General features: G+C 33.1%; 1 protein-coding gene across 1 annotated transcript; it reads left to right on the top strand.

Moving 5' to 3' along the window:
- Window positions 1–2341: 2341 nt before the first annotated feature.
- Window positions 2342–4044, top strand: LOC107460887 (VQ motif-containing protein 9). The gene has a single exon (XM_016079309.3). The coding sequence runs from the start codon at window positions 2727–2729 to the stop codon at window positions 3783–3785; it is 1059 nt and encodes a 352-aa protein (XP_015934795.1). The 5' UTR covers window positions 2342–2726; the 3' UTR covers window positions 3786–4044.
- The last annotated feature ends 12241 nt before the right edge of the window (window positions 4045–16285 follow it).

The raw sequence follows: 16285 nt of genomic DNA, 5'->3' as shown, positions 1-16285 counted from the left end.
AAAGTGACAAATTTTGTTTTCCCAAACAACCTCGGCTGTTACTCACAACAGGGGATTAGAAGTAATTATGATGAGGATGCATCAAAACCTCAACTTAAAAAGCTCTTTGGAAGTATCAAAAAACGTTCAATAGAATTGTTGACCAGCACAGTACAGAGAAATGGACTTTTGACCAAAACATGAAGTGGTTAATTTTATTAATTACCACTATACAGTATTATTAAAAAAAAAATGCATGGTGTCAAACAAAAGAAAAATAATTCCTTAGAGTCCAAATCATTTTAACTTCACTCATAACATCATTTTATTAATAATTATTTTATTTAATTATTTGTAGTAATTAATAACTATTTTATATTCTTAGCAATAATATTGAGTACTTTCTATATCTTAAAAACATTGACTACATTTATTTTTATTTAGAATAGTATTTATTAAATAGTAATTAAGAATATTTTTTCTTGGTCAAAATAATATTGAGTATTTTCCATATCTATGAAACATTGACCGTATTTACTTTTATTTAACATTGAATTTATTAAATATGATTTATTATATTTTTAAAAAAATATATTTAAATTATCATTAAATAAAATATATTTTTTTATACATAATACAAAAAAATTTGTACATAATACATAAAAATATAAATATAGTAAAAAAACATATATAAAAAAGAATAATTAAAAAAAGTGTAGAAAAAAATAATGAAAAAAAAGGAAAAAAGAAGCAGACTGCATATATACTATATTTTAAGAAAAAATACATTGTGAGTTAGTTAAAGACTTAACGTAAAAAAATTTAGACACATAACTTTATTGTTCTTTTTATATGGAATATCTTGTATTAGTAATTTAATATCTTTTTTATTAATCTGAAGTCAATTATCAAATTATATTTTACGGGAATACCTTTGAATAATTCAAACAGAACATCTAAAACAATATACTAAACAATTAACCATATTTCCATGTTTTTTAAAAAGATTACTAATATACTAATTTATTATTAAGACTAATAGGTTTTCACTCGATAAAGGAATGCGATAAATTAATTCTTTTGGTGAGAACTAAGGCAAATATTAATAGTTTTGAGAAAGTAAAGAGTACATTATTTGTTTGGATGTGCTTTTAAGAAAAGATTTTTTTTGAGTTATCTTTTTTTAAAAGATCTTATAGAAAAGTAAAAGTAATTTTTTGTTTGAATATCTCATATAAAAAGATATTTTTATCTATCAATTATGTTTGGGTATAACAATATAAAAGTATTTTTTGTTTATTTATTACATGAAAAATATCTTTTTTTAAGGAAAAAAGATCTTTAAAAAAAAAAGACGTAAATTACATCTTCTCAAAAAAGATTTTTTTTATTTTACTAATGCTTTTATTTTTACTATTAGAAATTTGTCAAACACGTTAAAAAATAAAAAAAATCATTTTTTTACAAAATAATGATATCCAAATATACACTTATTCTAAAAGAAATTAATATGAAAGAAAAAAATATACAAAATATCAATTCGTTTCTAATGATTATGGAAAAGCTCGGCAAGACTTTTTAAATATACGGATAGGAAAGTCTTAAGAAACAACAAATTTTATAATTTGTAGTTATTAATTAATTATTATTAGTATTTTTAGTAATGTAAAATTATTTATTTTTTATTAATTAATTACGGGTTAAATTTTAATAAAAATGTTTGACTCTATAAATTTTTTAATCTCTATTTTTGTTGGTTAAGTATCCATTTCTTTACTTCTTTAGTAAGACACTTATTATAACTAAATTAATGTGAAAAATAGTAAAGGCTTGGTTGATTCTGGGTTTGGGTGTATGAGGGCCATATTCGTGTTTTCTATTTTTGGATGGAGCCATCATTCTCGTGCTGGGCAATGGGCATAAGCTGATTTAAGATTCTGTGTCGTGGCCGAACCGGTCACTGCCAAAAGCCGAAGGCATCCTTAACAGGTTTGACCTAAAACAGTGACTTTGACCCAAACACTCCACGTGAATGATTGAATCGTCCCCTCCCTCTACTACTATACTGCTAGTAATTTAATAACTAAATGTTACATTTCTGAAATTCAATACTCATCAAGCAATCCTTTTTAGTTTTAGCGAAGGTTATGATAGCAAGAATAATTGGATGAGATTTTTTTATTTTTTATTTTGGTAATATTCAGCTTTTGTCTCACTGGAGTTACGAGTCTATGACACATAGCATAGCACCGAGTGTAGTGTGACGTTAGGCAATTAATATATGAATTATTAGTAGGAGATAAGATACACATGATGATATAAGAGTAGTAGCGGAAAATGGATTCGCTAGTTCCCTTCTTTTGTGCCATTCTGTCCTGTTCTCTTCTTTGAAGCCTTTGTAAAAGAAAAAATAAATAAATAAAAATAAATATTAATTATTAAAAGCAGTGAAAGAACAGAAGCACCAAATAGACAGAGACATATTCCATCTTTTTTTTCCCCAACCATTTTCAAAGTTATTCAGTATCCACATCTTGCAACATTTATCTCTGATTAATTAATTAAGAGAAAATTATTGAAGGAAAAAGAAGTATATATAGAGAATATTAATATTGAAGGAGTGTAGAGTTTTGGGGTCCCTAGTCTCTCATAGTGTGGGCGTGTGATAAGAGCAAAGAAAGGGTAGCAGCAGAGAAGTCACAACATTTAGATCTTGAGAGAAGAGAAGAGTGGCGTTGTTGTGGGAAATGGATAGTGCAGAAGGAGCAGCACCTCAAAGTAACAGCACAAGCAGAGACAACTACCTGAGGCAACTCAACAAGCTCTCTCAAAAGATCTCTAAACCCGCCACCACCAGCACCACCGTCGCTAAAAAGCCCAACCCCTTCGAAGCCCACCAGAATCAAAACCCAACCACCAACGCCAACAACAACAGCCTTCAACTGTCGTCGCAGCATCAGAACCTGCAGCACCAGCCACCAGTCTACAACATCAACAAGAACGACTTCAGGGATGTTGTCCAGAAGCTCACGGGCTCACCGGCCCATGAAAGAATCTCCACCCCTCCCCCCATTCACCAGCCCAGGCCCCCGAGCTCCCGTCTCCAGAGGATCCGCCCTCCTCCGCTTCCTCAGATTGCTAACCGCCCGCCCTCTATGCTTCGCCCCCATCAGATGCCGCCTCCGCAGCCCACCGTCAACGCTGCTGGCCTTGGAGGCTTTTCTGGCTTCGGCAGGCCAGCAGCGCCGCCTCTCTCTCCTCTTCCGCCGTTGCCTGCTGTCCACGCTGCCGCTGAGTCCCCTGTTTCCGCCTACCTAAGGTATCTTCACGGTAACAACGTGGACCAAAGCTCGAAGCATTTCTCAGGGTTTTCGCCGTTGCAACCTTTGGTCTCGCCACGCTGGAACAGCTTCAATCCACCGCAACCGCAACCCCAATCTCAGCATCAACCTCAGTCGCAGTCTCATCCACAACCAGAGTCAAAGCCTCAGCCTCAGGTTGCGTCGGAGCAAGAATCGCAACCACCACCACAGCAGATTCCATTGACGCACCAGGCGGTGGTTCCCTCGGAAGCGCCGCCACCGCCGCAGCCGCAGCCGCAGCCAACGGTCACATCGCAGGCGCAATTTCCGTTTCCATCTCCTCCTTCACCATTTGGGTGCTTGAATTCACCGTTCGGCCTTTCCTCTTACCCTCTGTTATCTCCGGGTCTGCTATTTTCCCCAAATTCAGGTCAATTAGGGTTTCCGCAGCTTCCTCTTTCACCAACCGTGCCTGTTCCGAGCCCTAGGTGGAGAGGTCTTTGAAGTAGGTAAGAAGCAATGGGCAATGGCCAGAATATGATGTTGATGATGGTTTTTCGAGATTCAGGTTATAGGATTGGTTCTTTTGTTGGTTCTGTAAATGGTTTTAGGAGGCAGTGGTGGCGGCAATGACGGTTTATTCAATTTGTGGTGGTTGGACTTAAACTAGTCTACTGCTACTTCTTAATTTACTTTGCTTTATTTTATTTTCTGTAAATGGGATATCAAAGACATGAGAAAGGAACAATTTTGCATTTATCTATGGTTTTTTTAGGGATATTTGGATATTTGGGGGGAATCAGGAGAAATTAGGTTTATACAAATATAGTTCGATCATGCCTTTCTTTCTTTCTTTTTTTTTTTTAAATGTAAAAACCTTTTATTGTTGCCTTCAACATTTCTCTTTTTATGATGTCTTTTTTATGTTTTTGCTTTTTTTTAATCTTCTATTTCATTTAGTTGAATATGTAATTGTCTTGTAATGTACTAATGTAGATATTGCTATTTCTTTGCTGTTTGTCAGTCTAGCTATATTAGCAACATTTTCTGGCTTGAATTAGTTGGTTTTGAGATAATGGTCCCCTACCTTCTTTTTTAAGGGGTTGTGGTCTTGCAGTGCTGCATCTGGAAGCCTCAATGGTCTTGAATTAGAAATAGTTGACCAGTTTTGCTGTGAATGTCTTAGGGAGCAGTCTTGCTCCTTGGAAATGTTATGGTGAAGAAAATTTGGTTTGAAATTCTTCCATTGGAATCATGGTTAAAGAAATGTCTTTGTTGGTGTTGTTGGAGAATGCCAATGGCTCTACCTTGTAGAGATTTCACTATATTACATGGGCATTCTTTTAGTGCTTTATGCTCTATAATGCATGGCTACTTATAGATGATTGTTGGATTCATTTATTTATATTCCACTATTCACTTTTAGATGATTGCCATATACATATATAATGCACTGGTAAAGCTTGGATGATTATTATATCCATTTATGATGCTTTGGCACATTTTAAGGTACTTGCTGTACATGGGAGACTTTCTGGGGTACATCCTTGTTATTGTCTAATGCTAATGAAGTTTCTCTTCATATTTGAGGAGAGATGCGAAATATACTCGTAGGTTTATTTGGTTATATTGGTTGTGATTCTTGCTCTTTGAACTTAGCCTTTTGGATAAAGTTTTCATGGTGGAAAGCTCTCAATCTATTTGCTTCTGAGTTGATTTGATTACTCATGTATAAAGTTATGTGATGTAGTATGGATGTGGAGTTCAAGTTAAAGTGGTTACAATGACAGTTTGAAAGCACTGATAAATTTTATGTTAACTCAACCCAAGAGTGGGTTAAACTGATGATAACTGATTACTGTGTAGAGATTTCTTTGCTTCATTTTGGATTGTTCCTTGTTCCTCAAACTTCCCGTTGCAATGGAGAAAATGAAATTGAAAATGCATACAAAAACTAATTGAACTGGTATAGTGATTAAATTGGATGAGCAGTGTAAAGAGTCCCTAATTCTTGTTTCATTTGGATGTTATAGCTATTGTCTTAGGTGCAATGTTGAAGTTTAGAGAATGATGGTTAGGTTTAGGGTGTAGAGGAAAATTGCCTTGGAATCAGTTGAAAGTCAAAGTTTCATTGAGAATCAGCGTTCCCCTGTAATTCACGTAGATAGCATCTTTTGGATTACTTTGTTATCACTTTAGATGGTTCTATTCTGACCTTAAAATTCGGATTTTGGATTGGCATGTACATTAACAAACAACGTTGAATATTATATTTTAAAAAGATAAGAAAGCCTCTTCCAACTCTATGGTATACGTGTTTATCCCAGGGCTTCTGCATGAGACTCGTGAGGTTTTTAGGAATAAAAATCTTTGGGTTGTGATACCATTAAAAAAAAGTTGTTTTGCCATGTTTAGACATCGTGGGAATACTGACCCAAAAAAAAAGACATCGTGGGAATATAAGTGTTCCAAAGCTGTAAAGGGTTCTGAGCTTGAAAGTAAGAGGTGGGAGGTGGCGGGGACAGTCTTGAATGTGCTTTCAGGTTAGCTCCGAACAAGGGGTAAAGGGTATATATAAGAGATTTTGATATTTAAGTTAACAAGAATTTTAAACAAGTTTGAGCATATTAGGATTGAGAAACACTTGATTTGGCCAAGTACGTTGGCATGGGACAAGCCCATAGCTGATGAATTAGTTTATTTTGGTAGGGGTGAGGACGGGTAGTGGGTACCCGATTATCCGTCTGAACTCGAATCAAACCAATTAAATTGATTTTGAAATCACCGGATAATCGGGTCTAACCTGAACCAAATCGATAGCTATTTATAGTAATTGGTTCGGGAATCGGTTCTAGGATACGAAATCCGAATCAATCCGTAAACCTAATCATATATTAATTAAATAAAAAATATATATTTCTATTACACTTTTGTATTTAGCTTCTAATATGTTTGGTATTTAATATGTTTGGATTTTAATGTGTTTAGTGTTTAATATGTTTGGATTTTAATGTGTTTAGTTTTTAATGTATTTGGTGTTCAACATGTTTAGATTATTTCTATTGATGTTACATGTTATTGTACTTGCTGAATTTTTAAAATAAAAGTTTGAATTTTTTATAAATTTTAAAGTCATCGGATACCCAATTATTTGAATCGAATCAATCTATTTTTAATCGGTTTGGTTTGGTTTGGATATATATACACAAAAAAACACAAATCCAAATTAAACTAAACCAATTACTTTTTAATTGGTTTGATTTTAATTTTACTTTAAACTCGAATCAAATCGATCCGTGCTCACCCCTATATTTTGGACCACAGCTTTATTCATTTTGAGCCATGGTAAGAACTATAAGAATATGTATCAATGAATTTATCTATTTAAGAGACGGAAACAGTTGCGCTGACTGGATGGCCAAGGAGGCAATGAAAGAGCAACCAGGAGTGAAGTTTGTAGCTCAACCTTCAAGCGCTCTCAGTTTAATTATTGATGATGATTGAAGAGGGGTAATGTTACCCCACAATGTTTCTTCTTTTGTCCTATAACCTTCGGGCTTAATGCCCCTTCATGTACCAAAAAAAAAAGGAATAGTAAAATTTAAGATTAAGACTGAGAATTAAGGAATAAATTTAGTTTAATACAATAAGAGTGATGCGTAAAATTCTGTTATCCCTTTAATAATTTTCCAAATCTAAGGCATGATTGATTCAAAGATGTTATGTTAACCGAAAAAAAAGTGGAGGCCCTTTTCGTATTGGTGTGACTTCACAATTGGAGATGGTTAAAGTCAAATACAGATGAGCCAAGCAATTGTTTTTGGTATATGATGGGGTCATAGGCCCAGAGGAAAGGATGGGGCCACAGACCCAGAGAGAAGGTGCTCATGGGCATGGCTACCTCCTTCGGCGGAACGTCCCAAAAAGTAAGCCCGGGTTCCAATTCTCCATCCAAATATACGGTGAGAGATCATATTTTATTTTTTAGTCTCACTAGAGAGTTAATGGAGTATTTGTACAATGTGTATATTTATTTGGCCCAATATGAATTAAAAAATGAACATTCAGAATAAAATGCTACTAATTTCTCAAACCCAATCCACCTATATTATTCAAAATAACCATCCGGATATCAGAGATAATAAACATCTGATATTCTACTGAATCGCTATATTCTCATTGATACTTCACTTTCTCTTTATTTTTTCAAAAAAAAAAAAATTGTGAGAGGATCATTCCTCTTTGAAGGTATGAGAGAAGTTATTGGAGATTCGAAATTTCGAATTCAGGCACATGCGGTTTGTATTAGTAGTCCCTGTTCTGTTGCCTTCTTCAGTTTCTTTTCTTCATTTGGGCCTGTAGGCCCTCTACTCTGACCAAAAACTAAGTCCAATGTAAATAGTGCAACGTGTCTACTGGTTATTCACTTTTCATATATACTTTCTCATCAGTTTTTTGTGGTTGAACTAATAATCACACAAAATGTTTTAAACCATAGATGTATTAAAATTATTTTTCCAAAAAAATGAATAGTTAAACAAAGTAATTTTTAATATAATTTTTTATGTATAATTAAATGAAGGTATAAAATTTTCTTATATTGATAATATTACATTTTAAGGTTAAGTTTCGATTTGATAAATTTTAGGCTTTTTAAAAATAATTTGTTAAAATTAGCTTTTTTAAAAGAAATAATTTTTAACATTTATAGTAATTATATTTGATAAATAAAAATAAAATAATTTTTAATAAATACAAACTATAAATATTGTGTTTGATAAAATTATTTAATAAATATAAAGTATAATAAAAAAGTAATATATATATATATATATTACATTTCAAAATTAAAAGCTCAAACACATAATCTTTTATTATCAAATACTAAATAAAATAATTATGTTTTTTAAATGACGATTATGGCTATTCTTCAAACTCAGAATAAAGCGAATGCACAGAAAAGGAGGCAAGCAAAACAAAAGGAGAAAGCAAGAAGGAGTCGTCCTAAAAATCGAAATAAGGTGTGTAACACAGTACTTAAATGATTTACAATTATTGGAATGTGAGGGGCATAGAGGGTGTTGAAAAGTTGGGAATGAAAAAAAAAATTTTAAGAGAAAAAATAAGGTAAACATGTTATGATTGATAAAAATAAAAAAATAGGTAGTGACTAAGTTTGATGTAGTGCAAATTTGAGAGAATGATGCGGTGAGTTGGAAATTTGTGGGATCGGATGGTGCTTTTGGGGGTTTATTGTTGATGTGGGACGACATGATGTTTAAGTCGAGTAATTGTTATAAAGGGGAGAGATGGTTGTGCGTGGAATGAGTGTTGACGAATAATAGTTTCAATTGTGTGTTTTGCTTGGTGTACAGTGCACATGCCAAATAGGACAAATTTATTGTGTGGAAAGAGTTGAGCTTTATCTCTGGGTTATGTCAAGTCCCAATTTGCTACATGGGTGACTTTAATGAGGTTGTGACAATGGATGAGAGAAAAGGAGCCAGTACATTAATAGCATCAGCGAAAGATTTTAGAAGCTAGATACAAGATATGGAGCTGGTAGATTTAGAGTTGAATGATGGTAAATTTACTTCATTTAAGGGCCAATCATGCAGTCGTATTGATCGGGTGTTGGTTAGCGTGGAATGGGTTGAAGAGTTTCCTGAGATGCGACTTAAAGGTAGACAGAGAGGTTTATCGGATCATTGTTTGTTGATAATGGAGGATAGTAGAGTGCGCGGGGAGGGGGGCCAAGGCCGTTCCGAAGTTTAGATTCTTGGTTCATGCATGATGGTTTTCTCAGAATGGTAAAGGAGGAATGGAGAGGGCTAGAAGAGGTTAATTTTACTAAAAAACTGAAGGCTTTAACGATACCGTTTAAGAGATGGCATAACGAGAAGTTTGATGATATTGAATTGAGGATAAACAAGCTAGAGGATGAAATCTGGAAGGTAGATGAGTTGGCTAGTAATCGATGCTATGGTGCAACTATGGAGGCAAGGAGGAGGGCTCTTGTTAGCGTTTGCAAGAAATAGTATATCAGGAAGGAGAATCATTGGAAGCAGATGTTAAGGTCTCGACATGCTAAGCACATGGATAAGAACACTAGATATTTAGTCTCAGCTTGAAGACAGAGCAATCACATCGATGCCTTAGTGATAAATGGAAGGGTGGTGAGGAATCAAGCCAGGATCAAACTCGCCATAAGAGACTTCTGCAAGAACTTGTATCATCAGGAAGCGTCACATTTGATAGGCTTCCGTGATGGGCTAGTTAATAAGATACATGAAGAGGAGTCCGCAGAGTTAGATAGGATTCCTTCGGTTGAAGAAATAAAAGATGTAGTGTAGGATTGCGAGTCGTCAAAGGCGTCTGGGTGTGATGGCTACAATATAAACTTCATTAAGAAGTGTTAGGAAGAAATTGGGTCTGACTTCACTAAGACTATCATAGATTTCTTTCAGTCAACAGAGTTACCAAGATATTCTAATGTTACTTGGGTGGTGCTGGCTCTGAAATTTGTTGAAACTAGAGAGATCAAAGATCTTTGGCCGATTAGCATAGTCGGATGTGTGTATAAGGTCATATCGAATGTGCTAGTTCGGAGAATATAGAGGGTAATGCCAGGATTAGTAGGAGAGACTCAGAGTGATTTTGTGAATGGTAGGAAGATACATGATGAGATTTTGATTACGTGTGAAACGGTGAAGTGGTTGAAGACGAGTAAGAAGAGGTCGGCAATAATCAAGCTGGATTTCCAAAAAGCTTATGATAGAGTGAAGTGGACTTTTATGGATATTGTACTTCAAAAGATAGGGTTTGGGCAAAGATGGAGAGGGTGGATTAAGGAATGTATTTGCAGGGCGTCGATGTTGGTTTTGATAAATGGGTCGCCTTCTAAGTTCTTTAAGATGGAACGGGGTTTAAGGCAAGGTGATCCTCTTTCTCCATTCCTATTTGTTCTTGTTGTTGATGTCTTTTATAGGATGGTAAGAGAGGCAGTAAGGAATGAAAAGATTACTCATCTGCTGGTTAGTAAGAACAATATTGAGTTATCCCACGCAATTTGCAGACGACACCATACTATTTTGCCCACAAAAAAGGAGACTGTCAGGAACTACAAGCGGCTTCTGTGGTGTTTTGAGATGATGTCAGACTTGAGTGTTAATTTTTATAAATCTGGCTTTATTCCGGTTAATTGTGAGCATGAGTTGGTACAAAGGATGTGTAGAGTGCTGGGGTGCAAAGAAGCTTCGCTGCCAGTCAAATATCTGGGTATTTCTCTGGGAGCGAATATGAGATTGGTCAAGACTTGGAAGCCAATAATTGACAAAGTGGAAGAGAAGCTCAGTTTGTGGAAAGCCAAAATGCTCAATAAAGCTGGTAAGTTCATCTTTATTAGATCTATACTGAATAGCCTGCCAATTTACTACTTCAACTTATATAAGATGCCTAGAGCAGTAGTAGAGAAGTTGATCTCCTTGCAAAGGAGGTTCTTGTGGAGTGGAGAGGATGGCAAGCACGGGGTACCTTTGGTGAAGTGAAAAATTGTGCAAACTCCAAAACGGCTAAGAGGGTTGGGAGTGAGTGATGCAGTTGTTCTAAATGTTGCACTATTATTTAAGTGGTGGTGGCAGTTTTCGAAGAAAGATGGTTCATTATGGAAGAAAATTGTGTGTCCTTGCAATGACATGAACCCAAATATTCCATTTTCTAGTAAGCCTATACCTAAAAGAGGAGGTCCATAGAGGAATATTTGTCAGCTACAGATAAAAGATCAGCAGGTGAAGGATAAGATGGTCAAAGGGTTGTCTTTGAAGATAGAGGATGGAAGAAGAATTTGATTCTAGGAAGATAATTGGTTGGCCTGTCGTGTGCTGAAAGACATTTTTCCATGGCTTTTCTCAGTTTCAAACCAAAGGGGATCTGTAATTAAGGATTGTGAGTCTGGGATGAGTTAGAGTGGATATAGAATTTTCAATGGAGAAGGGAACTGTTCCAATGGGAGTTGAAATTAGTGAATCAGCTTTATGGGGTGCACAATCTGTCAATTTAGCATCCGAGAGAGAGGACAAAATAGTGTGAAAATTTGATAGATCAGACATTTATTCTACTAACTCCTTTGTGCAGATTTTGTAGGCTAAACACTCTTGGAGAACATTTTCACTTATCGCTTCACTTGTTCCATTTGGAGGGGGTTGGTTCCACCAAGAATTGAGTTGTTCACCTGGTTTGTGTTAGTTGGCAGGGTCAATACTAAGGACAGATTAAGCAGATTTGGCATTATTGATCAAAATGATACTAATTGTGTGTTGTGTAAAAAGGATTCTGAGAATGATTACCATTTATTTTTTGTTGTAAGTTTACTTGGTAGGTGTGATGTTCTTGATTGTTCGCCTATAAGAAACTATGGTCTGTTCCAAGAACAATTAAGCAACACTTCGAGAGTTGGACATGGACTCCTTCTAGAAACAATGAACGCAATAGGTGGTTGATTAGTTTTTGTACTATCATCTGAAATATTTGGTTAGAAAGAAATAACAGGATATTGAGAAATCAAGAAGCAAATGTTGTGGAAATTATCAACAAGTTTATTAGGAACTACAAAGAGTGAACCGATTTTGATTCTTCTAGTTATTGATGACAATGCCGAGATTACTACAATTTAATTTCCTATTTTGTTACCTAATAACTTGGTACTTTCTAACTACTCCATCTTATTATATTGAACTTTTGGTTTTTTAAAAAAATTATGCTTTTTAAAAACTCACACACTTTTCTAAAAAGTTTGCGAAAGTGTGTAATCTCAATGAAATTTTTCAGAAAATGGAGTGAAAATTTATTGGGCGGCATCTCCAAATCTCCATCACAGATGACTGACTCAGTGAGGAAAATTAAAAAAACCACCAACCAATAAATATTGTCTATAATATCTATTAAGTATTGCACTATTACGTGACCCCTTTTGGATCTATTTTGGTGTTTAAGTAACTTCTTCAAAGGAAATGGTCTATGCTCTAAAGACAAATGGTGGGATTGGATATTACGAGGAAATATCCTGCTTTTTGGGTTGAAAGAAACTAATGAATTCCTTGCTCTTTTCTTTTGCTTTAGTTTTTTCTTGATATTAATTAATTGCAAATTGCAAAACGTAAATTGTCCTAAGTGTTGGAGTTTCTCTGACATACCATTGTGATTTAGTTTGCATTTTTTATTTTTATATTTAGTATTTTTTATTTTTAAAATTTTGTGTAGAAAAAACAGACAATAAAATCTTTTTCTTCACTTTTTGTTTTTCTTTTTATAAAATTAAAAAAAATACAAACCAAACACACTCTTTAATTATCTAAATTTCTGAGTTTGGTCTTCAAATATCACTGATAAAACAAATAGGGTTGATCATTTAGCAAGCTATCATCCTGATATTTAAACTCAATTTTTATCAGTGTTATGATAGTCGAACTCAAAGAAATTATTATTAATAATAAAAAAAGTTTCACCAATAATTCAATCCAGAAAGGTCAGTTCTCGTCTTGGTAGAAAGATTACCCACTTAAAGCTCAATTAATGATATTATATTTAAGCACAAAAATTAAGTAGAGCATCCAATAACAAAGACATAGTTTATGTTTCTCAAATAATATTTTGTGTAGATTATAGCCATAATAATCGCAATACGGAAGATATATTATGTACTTGTTTTATGAAACTAGTATACAGATTTTGCTCCTGTAATACATTGTTCAATTCTGTAATATTTCTTGTACTTGTTCTTGCTCACTTTTTTTTTTTTTATTGAACTGGGTATCAAAATAAATAAACATTAAAAAATTATTAAAATACATCTTCAGTCATATTTTAAGTACTGAGAGTCATTGTCCAAAATGGCTACATCTCGAGTGCATTGACTCATTGTGAATGCAACTGTGATATGAATATAAACATATTTTAGATACACTGCATTCAAGATACACACGTTTATTCAGGTCAGTATATCCGAGATAAGGAAAAATTACCAGGATATTACCAGACTAATCTTCTATTTGTTTATCCATTTTGGTGAATACTTTTTTTACAAAAATATTGTAACGTAAATAAAAAATGGACCCGTAATTTCGAAAGTAACTAGTTATATAGAAAGGATTATACTAGGTAACCCATGACTTTCTTGAACATGAACAATAGGCCCTAAAATTGGCCCAATTCAAGTAAAACACACTATACCCCAAATTACTCACCTAAATCTTAATATTAGAATAATCATCCACACACCTAGGGAATTGAACATCCGATATATCCATTGTTCACATTGTTCAATATTTTCATTGTCTACCTATACTTTTCCATACAGAAATCATGCTTTATTACACATTAAACACATTTAATAACAATCATTACATTAAAGTGGCAACATTGGAACCAAAAGGCCTAAACTCTAAACTGCATGCGTCGTCATGGATTCGAGTGGGGCGTATTGGGACACCCACGTCTGGTGTGGCCCTCTCTGCGACGGAGCCCACATCTCTTCTTCGCACGCTCAATGGCATCTATCTCATTCCGGATCCGAGTGGATATCAGCCTTCCCGATGCCTTCCTTCGCATGGCTGAGTTGGGCTTCAGGCGTGCACCGTACTATGGATTCAGGCGTGCACCGTACTATGGAGGCCACATCTTGTCGTTTGGTATCGACCGAAATACCTTCTCATACACCTTGAACACAGAGGTCATTGTGTACACGGGATCCACGAAATGACCCAATTCAATACTCGCAGCTGCACATGCCGCTAGGGCATGTTAACATGGGTAATACAGTGACTGGAACAGGCCGCAGTCACATGTACTCGTACTCTCGGTCAGACGAATGCGATATAAAGTCTGTGACCAATCATCCACCGGCCCTATTGGGAAAAACCACCACAAAGAAGAATTAATTGTTCTCCATCAGAACAAAATCGAAAGAAGAGAAAGAGAAGAATGGTTTGTGAATTATGTGGAGAGAGGTATTGGGATGGTCTTTATAAATAGACTTATTCTACAACATATCTTGGGTACATAGATATCTATACTATAATGCACATATTTTGGATGCTGAGACCCTAATTATAATCTTAACTATATCTCGGATGTTGAGGGGGGCATTTCGATATTTTTCCTTATCTCGGATGTACGGACTCGAATCAGAAAATGAGTGTATCTCGGGTGCAGCATATCTCAGATATGCTTAGTTCATATCACGATTGCATTCGAGATATGATTTGCAGATACCATATGGCAGCATGAAGTCAGTGCACCCGAGATGTGATCATTTTAGACAATGACCCTCAGTACTCAATATGTGACTGAAGATATATTTTAGTAATTTTTTAATATTTATTTATTTTAATAAATATTATATTTATTTAATTTAAATAAAAAATCCTTTAGACTACTCAATAATGTTTCTATTAGCAACAATACTTTAAAATTTAAATTGATTTCTACTACTCTTTAGAGAAATTAATCTTTGTTTTTTTATAGTATTAGATTAATTTCAGTAAAATAAAAAATAAATTATTTATCATTCAAAATTTCAACAAAATAATTCTTCTATTAAATAACTTTTTGAAAAAACTTACTTTTTTCTCACTATAAAAACTATTAAATACGAATTTATCAATCTTTGTATTTGTATCTAATTAATGAGAAGGAAAGAAAAAAAATAATTTGGACATTACTCTTCTACTATAGCACTGATGTGATTGGAAGAGCATCATGCGAACTCCGATTTTCATTTATTTGGACGGAATGCTAACCAACGAGCTCAATTCCATATCTAAAGTTTGGTCAAAAGCACTCATCAGTGCTATGCCATAAAGAAGTTATCCGCATTTTTATATTTTTCCATCAATAGCATAGTAGTATATTATATTAGCATGTTACTAATATATTCACCAATAAAATTTGAGTATATCTATACACATATTAAATTTACAAACTAATAAAAATTTAATTAAAAATATAAGAAATTTAAATTATTAATATATTTATTTTATATTTATTAAATAAAAATATTTAAAATTTTGTATTAATAATAAATTTATCAAAAAACATATTTTAGCTAAACGACTAAACTCATCAAATTTATTCAAATTTATGATCAAACCGATTTTTATAATTAAATTCAACCAAATTTTTAAAAATTAAAAGTTTTATGTTTTTTATACACGCCTCTTTTTTTCACATCTTTTTTTTTAATGTTATTTTTTTTTCAACTTCTCTTTTCTTTATTCTTCTTTTTTTTTGTTGATTTTTTCTTTCTTTCTTCTGTCACCAAAATTTTTCTCCTTCTTTCGGATGCCTCTCTCTTCTAATTTTCTTTCTGTTTTATTCAAATTGCTACTATTAATGAAATATTTTATTCAAATAAATCATTTTAAGTTAACATTATAAAAACATAACATAAAAATAACACAAAAAAACAAAAATTTTAGTTAAAAAAATATATAAAATATTTTAAACTTACAGAATTTTCAGTTGAATAAAGCAGAAGAACAATACATAAATTTTAATTGAGGAGTACATAAATTATTTTAAATTGTGTAAATTTTTTAGTTAAGTAATACAAGAAAAGCATAGAAATTTTAAATAAAAAACATAAAAATGTAACTTAAATAACACATAAATATTTTGAATTTGTATTAACCATACAAATTTTCTATGTTTGCTTTCTATATTTCTCTTCAAATATCTTTAAAAATGTGTTTATCTTAAAAAAATTTTGTTTATCATAACAAATTTTTTATCATTGATAAAATAAAATTTTATATTTGCTTCTTATGTTTTTTCAAAAAAATTTGTGTTTATCGTTAAATAATTTATATTTGTATTTCATGTTTCTCTTTAAAGTTTTGTGTGTTTAACTTAAAAAAATTATGTTACAACTCAAAATTTGTGTGTTTGCATAAAAAATTGATTTTTTTTCATATTAATTTTTTCATTTGTTTATTTTTTTCATAAACTTT

The sequence above is a fragment of the Arachis duranensis genome, chromosome 8 (assembly GCF_000817695.3).
Source record: "Arachis duranensis cultivar V14167 chromosome 8, aradu.V14167.gnm2.J7QH, whole genome shotgun sequence".
Lineage (NCBI taxonomy): Eukaryota > Viridiplantae > Streptophyta > Magnoliopsida > Fabales > Fabaceae > Arachis > Arachis duranensis.
The sequence above is the reverse complement of the archived record's forward strand: the minus strand, read 5'-3'. Positions and strand labels throughout refer to the sequence as shown.